Source organism: Acanthaster planci, linkage group LG07 (assembly GCF_054643075.1).
Source record: "Acanthaster planci isolate LZ-2023a linkage group LG07, COTS_SCS, whole genome shotgun sequence".
NCBI classification, from domain to species: domain Eukaryota; kingdom Metazoa; phylum Echinodermata; class Asteroidea; order Valvatida; family Acanthasteridae; genus Acanthaster; species Acanthaster planci.
In genome coordinates, this window is record NC_141783.1 from 17,312,786 (window position 1) to 17,320,832 (window position 8,047).

The 8,047-nt window shown below is 40.6% G+C and overlaps 1 protein-coding gene across 5 annotated transcripts in view; it reads right to left on the reverse strand.

The window, feature by feature from the left end:
• rptor (regulatory associated protein of MTOR complex 1) overlaps positions 1 to 7,937 on the reverse strand; it is a 38,241-nt gene extending 30,304 nt beyond the window's left edge. For all 5 annotated transcript variants that reach the window (XM_022236626.2, XM_022236629.2, XM_022236627.2 and 2 more), the window contains exons 1-4: positions 7,594 to 7,937; positions 2,965 to 3,067; positions 1,920 to 2,002; positions 1,027 to 1,185 (exon numbers count right to left, since the gene is read on the reverse strand). In XM_022236626.2, coding sequence (XP_022092318.1) covers positions 1,027 to 1,185; positions 1,920 to 2,002; positions 2,965 to 3,067; positions 7,594 to 7,743 — 495 coding nt within the window. In that variant the 5' untranslated portion in view covers positions 7,744 to 7,937. The remainder of the gene's footprint in view (positions 1 to 1,026; positions 1,186 to 1,919; positions 2,003 to 2,964; positions 3,068 to 7,593) is intronic.
• Between the last annotated feature and the right edge of the window lie 110 nt (positions 7,938 to 8,047).

An 8,047-nucleotide genomic window follows, 5' to 3' on the forward strand; every position in this document is an offset into this window, starting at 1 on the left:
ATATTCAAGACAGGAATTTTTGTCAAAGTCACAGCAGCTAGAATAGGTACATTTTCAAGGTTACTGCACATGAAGACAGAACCTTCTGGCATGGCATGCCAACAATCCAATGCACGGCCCTAACCTTCCCAAATCCTCCAAAATCCTACCTGCAAAAGAGGAGGGTTTGAAAGATGGAGGGCGTTATGACAAACAATGTGCGGCTCATTTCAAAGGAAGTGTTGTGTCAAGGTCTTGGGCAAGGCCTTGTGTTGTTAATGCTCAGCCGTGCATAAAAATCAGACCCAGATTACACCTGAAAACATCTGCATTGCTCCAGGATACGATGGCTCCATTGCCTCCAATACTGACCACAGCTTCAATATCTCCCCTGGTACATGTACATACAGAGTGCCATCTTTGTTACCTGCGATGCTGGTGCACTCATCAAACGTTAGGGCCCTATCTGAAAGGAGTTTCTAGAGCAACGACATGCGCCAACATATCTGCAGCCAGCAAAAAGAAATACCCCAAGCTCTTGACACAAACTATCGAGTTGGGCTATTGTGGTCAATCTAGCTGCTTTTTCTGTGATGAAATGGCATTGGAGCTGTACACTCCCGGAGGAGCTGAGATGGTATTTGAAATGTTCAATGGGCCTGATGAGCAGGGTTAATAATGATGTAATGCCTAGAGCACCAGTCCTGGTGGATACAGACACTTTATAAGTACTCATTAAGTTTCTGACACAGCCTTATCTGTGCACAAATAGACTATGGGGAAGGCAGCACTAGCGTATAGGCAACCAATTCCATTTTAGAGATCAAATATTCTGAGGACAAGGTCCCCCCAAGGACGGAGAAAGTGGGGGCGGGGAATAAAGACAATTCACACCCATGTACTTTGCACAAAGATGAATGACATTCCGTACATGATTTGACTATGATAAACAACTAACTGATCTAATTTTACCCTCTGAATGCTTATCCTCATATACATGACTATCCCATCACTGGCTTTTCAGCTAATCCCAGGTCTGGTGCCTACCTTGTTGAAGACCCATATTTCCCCATTGGTGGTGGGCCTAGGCACGCCGTGGCCATTGTAGTGGAAGAGAACCCGTTCTTCTTTGGCATTGCGTCGGAGGGATGTGCACAGCTTCTTGACTTCCTCTACCGTGGGGTCCAGGCAGAGTTTGTAGCGGGCCTGTTGACAAAAAAGGCGCCAAGTATTTGGAGACGATGGACAAGCTAGAAACTGTTTTTTCAAATAGCCGAGTAATTAATTAACAGCAACTTATTTGCTTAAAGATTCAGTGTACCAATATCAACTGCGACTCGACTTAGGAGGAAATAACATGTGACTTGAACAAATTTTACTGTACATTACCAACTTTTGTTGAAACAAATAACAAGAAACATGTATATCTTTGACTTTCCATAAACTAAGCCAAATCCTGTCTGTTTTTATTATTCTAAAATTTCTAGCTGGGAATATCAACATATATGAGGATGGAAAAAGTCAAGTAGATAAATCGAGTCTGATTTGCTAACCTCATTCATGTGCATGTGAGCCGCATAATCAACAAAGGATGTCAGAAAGTAAACAATTTCAGAAAGGCTTTGGACATAGGACACAACTTGGTCAGAATGACTTGTGACTTGACTCAGAAAAAAGAATTCTGAATTAAAAAATTGATCAGGACTTGACTCGTAGAAAAGTGACGTGGTTCACAGTACTGGAAGATTGTCTTCTCTAAGAGGGTCAGTCCTGTAGGAGGACCTCTTCTGTGCCCTTTTTTCTGCTGAAGAAATATCTAAATTGGTTTCATTCATGACCAATGCTTTCTTTCCATTTGGTTTTAAGAGTGCACGGTTGTGAAATTTGACATGAAGCTGAATAGGAAGTGATTCTTGGATTGGAAAGAGGTCCCTGCTTACCCGTGGTTGCCAACGTTCGTACTGTTTCTGTAGATTATTTCCGATGGCTTCTAATGCTTTCTGTGGGCTCGTGGATAATGGATCTGAAAATGAAATTAATCAATGAAAGTGTTCATCACAAATAGTTAAATTTCTCTTAAAACATTCCACAACACTGCGCTTACTTAATGAAAGACAACTTTATGGCTTTTCTTAGAGAGAAGTCTATTTGACAGAGCACTGTCCGTGTCTTTCACTGTGGTATTTGATCAATTTTAAATATGACTGCTCTGGTAAAGTATATCGTCCTTTTTAGCTGTTTCCGACACCCACCGCAAGAGCTTTTGTTTTCATTCACTTTCTTTTTCTTCTTTTCCCCCTCCTTTTCCACTTTTTCCTCATAGACATAACACGAGGTTATCATGATGTCATCACCCAATTTATTATAGAATTTTTAATATTTAAGTTTTTCCCATGGGTTTTGTACACGTTTTTGCAAGCTTTTGGCAAATCTTGCATCTTCATCAAAGTTTGAAAAAGCAAAGCCTGGTACACCAAAAATGTACTTAAGGAATGACATCATGATGACATCATCAGGCGTCAATTACAAGTGCGTTATTCAACTGCTGAGAAAAAGACATTGTTAAATATATGATCCTGCAAAATATTTGGAATGGAATAGGAGACGGATTACTCTTCCCAAATATTATAAAACCCCAAAATTGACCTCCACTTCAATAGTTATCTCTGAACCCTCAAAATATGAAAGAGCGGAATGCGACTTTACTTTCATTTTGTCGTGATGGGTCCCATATACTGGTGGCATGACTGAGTTGGAAACTAGACATGCATGATGGCACCAGACTAGTCGCAAAAGCTGCTGGTAACTGCATGCAGCTGGGCCAAATGGCACACAATGACAAAGTCCTTTGATTGTTCACTCCACAACCAACTTTCAGAGAACCTTTGTTCACAATCTTTGCAATCAAAGTGTCGCCTGCTCAGGCATTAGCCCTAGGGGCACCCATGGCTGATGTAATCTAGTGTAAAATTGTTTCGCTTTTACCTATCCAGCATTCTAGCTTAGCACACGGTGACGTCTTGACTACATCTGGAGGATCCACTCCAACATTTAGACACATGACAAGGGCAACGCTGACAGTTTTCATCTAGAAAGGAATAACAGTAAAAAATGTGAAAGAAAAATACAAAAATGCACCATAGCTTGATCAGACAATTGTTCAGATAGTACACATAAACACAGGGTAATCTAAGTGATTAAAACTGACAGACAGGTTATGAAATTCAAGGCTGTACAAACAATTCCCAGGAGTCCTTTCATTTTTGTTTGCTTTAATTTGTCATGACTGGGGAAGTTGGGTCAGCAACACCCAGTCGCTAATCTCACTATCAATTTACGAGGCTTTATTGATCGGTTGAATGTACATTAAAGTAAAAGGACTGTGCAAATGGTTTGTAGCAGAGTATAGCACTTCTGAGGATTCTGGAGGATTCATCTCCCCGAAAAAATCTCTCAGAACTTCAACAAATTCCACATTCTAATGAAGGATTTTTGAAGAGTTGAGGATGCCTGACAACTTTACACAGTTTGACCATAACCCCTGGAAAATGCAGTACAGAAAGCAGAAAATTGAGAGCGGAATGATTTGACCGAAAAAGTAAAAAGGAATTACCCACTGTGCAGAACTGTACACACGTGTCAACCCAATCCAACAAAACCAGTAACAAGTCACCAGAGCCACTTTTGTGTTAAAGCCTTTCGGCAGAATCTTGAACAATGTAAATTTATAAAAACTCTAAGCACTTTGACCTCCACTCTGAATTGATGATACATTAAGCAAAACGGCTCGACCTATTCTCTCTCATGCAAACTAAAACAAAACTACTGGGGAAGATGGCCATACAGGAATGCAGAGCAGTGACGGCCAGGTCAGGAAGGATGTTATTACTGCTGTTGCTAACATATCTCATGACAACAAAACACCAACAGTATGCCAAGGCAGGCAGTTGGAGGAAATGACAAGGGTACTGGGAGGTAGTGACAAGGCCTAGTTAACGGGTAACACCTTGCCCTGCTTGGTGTTCACACTTGATTATTCTTGTCATTGCTTACCTGTTAGGTGCTAAGATCTGCTGTTTGGACTAGAGTTTCACCTTGCACCAAACTGAATTCATTCTGTTTCTAAGTAATTTTGAAACGGGTGCAGACAAGTTTTGTTTTTGTCCCAGTTTTAAAGCCCAACTCCAGCGATTTCAATTTTTTTCAGTACTGATGTGCCAATTTCAACAGCTATGTCTAATAAACCAGGAAAAGTCGAAACCGCCTTTTTGTGTTCATTTGTTGTGTAAAAAAATGCATTTTGTTAGCGAGAGTTGATCCGCTTTCATGAAAAGGAGTGCGACGTCATGACTCATTAGCATCTAATGAATAGCAAATTCTGTGATGTTATACAGTGGAGAGGGTACGGAAGCTATGCGTGCGAACGTTGCTATGCATGCGAACATTGCATATTGTACTGTATACGTGTACATTGGAAGGCCACGCGTGCTAGTATTTCGGAATCGTACACCACATTTAACATGTTTTTAGGTTTCTTACTATTCATTACAGAGCTACATGTACATGTACATTTCCCAGGTACATGTGAATAGGTCTGGGTTTTTGGTTCACCATAAAAAAATGCAATAACAATATACATGCATGTGAGAGAAAAACAAAACAACTTTAAGCAGGGCTGTTATAACTTTGAGAACAAGTTTTACTTGGAACTTGGAATTCTCAGACCCACCAATTTATTCTTTGCACTCTTGTATAGACTTGACTAAATATAACAGAGACTGAGTTCTTCCTTTCTAAATCCAACCAATTCTCAGAAAATTGAGGATGGATCTACAATGTAAATATTGTTGATGGATGTGGTATTAAGGTTGATAAAATTTTATGCAAATCAACTAGTATATTTTATTCTCATCAGTTTTCCTCAAATTAATGACATGAAATTATTTTCAAACCAGTTCGAAATGATCCCTCGTGATACATGTACTACAGAAAACACATACATGCACTCATCTCTCAGTGACAGGTGTCACAACAGAGTTTATTGTCGGGGGGGTTGAATCAGGAGCATGCAGGTTTGCCATTTGCCACCAGAAAAAACACACACGTTTATGACCCAAACAGATTACGACTGTTTTCTTCCTTTTTATCCTAAATGGATTACAATAATATTTCTTCCCCTTTTACCCATTTTTCTCACTTTTTGGACTATGTTAGATGCTAGGGACATTTAATCATCTTACAAGTACATGTATATCATTAACCCTAACCACCAAGCATATTGTTTGGCTTACACTGCTCAGTGCTACAAAATACTAAGTAGTAGCCTGAGCCTGAATTACTTCTTCTGGCTAGGTTACTTCCATTGTTACTTGTACAGAGAGCAATAAAGCCATGCATTCATAGTGCCACAGCACCATATGATACATTGTCTTATCTATTGTATCTTATGGCTTCAGAGAACAATACGGTCATGTCCTCTTACAAGCGACAGGGTTGAATACTACATTTTACTACAACTAGTAATTTGTAATATTATGTAGGGTTAGGGTTAAAATGGTGAAACTTGCAAGAAACATGAAGCAGCATGTTGTACAAGGCGAGATCATTTCGAGACATTTTTCAGGGTAAACGATTGCGATCCATGACACTGCTTAACTGATCAACATCCCCTCTTCCCAAACACAACTGACAGAAGCATTCATTCTCAATCAGAGTTTATTTGATTTCTTTAGCCCTAACAGTCCCGAATGCTACAAAGTACTACTTAGTAGTAAAATGTAGTACTCGGCCCTGTCGCTTGTAAGAGGACATGACATTATTATTCTCTGAAGCCATAAAGTACAATCGAGAAGACAATGTACCATACAATGCTGTGGCACTATGAATGCATGGTTTCATTGTTCTCTGTACGAATAACAATGGAATAAACCTAGCCAGAAAGGCGCTCCTGTCAGATGCCATTTATGTCCTACTTCCTAAACACGGTGGAGATTTTTCAACGAAATCTGACTTGTAAAAGGAACTTTAATAAATGCGAGCATCAAACCCCATATTATGCTCTTAATATTCTCTGCTGACTGGGCATGCTGGGCCTTGGGAGTACGAGTTGACTCGGGTGTGAGCCAACCTGGGTACGAGTAAACTCGGGTGCACATTCTGGGAGGGATCCGGACAACTCAACCGTTTGCCAAATCAACTTCGGACAACTCGACCGTTGAGACAAGTCAACTGTTGAGACAAGTCGTCCATTGAGACAAGTCGTCCGTTTGAACAAGTCGTCCGTTGGGACACTGTCCACTCAGCCCAGTCGTCTATTGAGACCATACATGTATGCCTTAGGGATGGAACTTCATGTAGTAGATAGACAAGCTTAATTTCTGAGGAATGTATAAAAATGGTGGCTGTAGTAATTCATTCTTTGCGCAATCAACCGATCTTGCACCCGCGCTGCACGTATAAGGCCCGTATGCATTACAGTCGTATCTTGAAATAAAAACCTACAGTACCTGCTTGGTGTTGTCCTTCAGTTCTGCATTCTCAGACAAGTTTGGGTTTAAAGTGAAATGTAAACATCTTCTTGAACAAAACTTGCCCTCGGAAAATTTTGGCCAGAATTCTGATTCCCACTTTGACATTTTGGAACAGTAGGGGGAAAAAATGACGAATAGTCTAGGGCGATATACATGTATGTCACTCACTGCAAGTGATCCTAAATCCTTTTTTCATACTCAACAGTCATATAAACTCTTGTACCTAATGTCTGTTTGATCAAAGCGACTTTCAAAGTTGCGTTTTATTAAAACTGGCCAAAAACTGAACACATATTGTTTCCTGTTTTGGATCACGCATTAATATAAGTTCATGCACGCAATATACTTTGCGAACTCATACAGTTGAGTCGAAATTTACACACGATCCAATTTTTTAAAAATTCATTGGAATTCTTATTTATGAACCCAGTTTTCTAAATTGAGGAATTTTTCATTAGAAAATAAGCTTTTTACAATGGTTCTGGCTGAAAATAGATTTGCCGCTCATGTGGTTACTTTCTGGAAACAGATCCAGAACAAGAAAAAGTGTCACCACTTTCGTCGATCCTGTACATTTATGTCCGAATTAAAAGTTTAAAATTTCAAACTGATTGGTGGTAACCGTGGTATCTCGATCACAAGGTGGACGGTGACGGATTTTTGTAGAGCTACAATCTGACTGAATAATTTCACAACCTTTAACTGGGAAAACTACTGTGTTATATGAAGAGATCTCACTGGTCGAGTTGTCTCTCTGTCAAAGTCGAGTTGTCCTAATGGACGACTTGGCAAACGGTCGCGTTGTCTCAACGGTCGAGTGTCTGAAGTCGAGTTGGCAAACGGTCGACATGGTCGAGTTGTCCGACATCCTTCTGGCATGTCTGGGGTACAACCTCAAGTTGACCAGCATGACCGGGGTACGAGTTAACCCGGGTACGAGTTGACCCGTCAGAACTGACATGACTGAGAACACGGAACACCAAAACTTGTGTCTTATTTCAGTGAACATGGTGAATAACATCTGAAAAAAAATTAAAATACACTGTAAAGGTAAAGTCAGTGCAAGCAAATAACAAGCACCAACCCGTTCCTTCATGCGCCACGTCTGTGTTTCGGTCTTGCTCCCTTCAATCTTTTCAGTATGGCGTTTCTTCATGAAGGCAAGCGGTAACTGCCAATCGCACAGATCACTGTCTTCAACATCGGTGATTATAATATCACCCACGCCATCCATCTTTCTGGCTGGATTTCGCGACCGAGGTCGGACGAGAGACGTCTCACTTGTAGCTTACTTTGCGTTGCTTCAGCTGACGGGAATTTCAGGGAAACATGAGGGGCGTTCCAGAAGAAGAAGTAATTTGTGTTCTTCGCAGCTCGCCGGCCACGCACATGATCATGTTTTGGTTCAGTCTTTTGATCCATGCACTGGTAACTATCGTAAATATGGGTGGAGTGTGTACAAATTCGGCTAGTGGGAACCAGTACTCCGGTGAGTTGTTTCAACCTCGTATGGATTTCATAAAGAAGGTACAATTCAT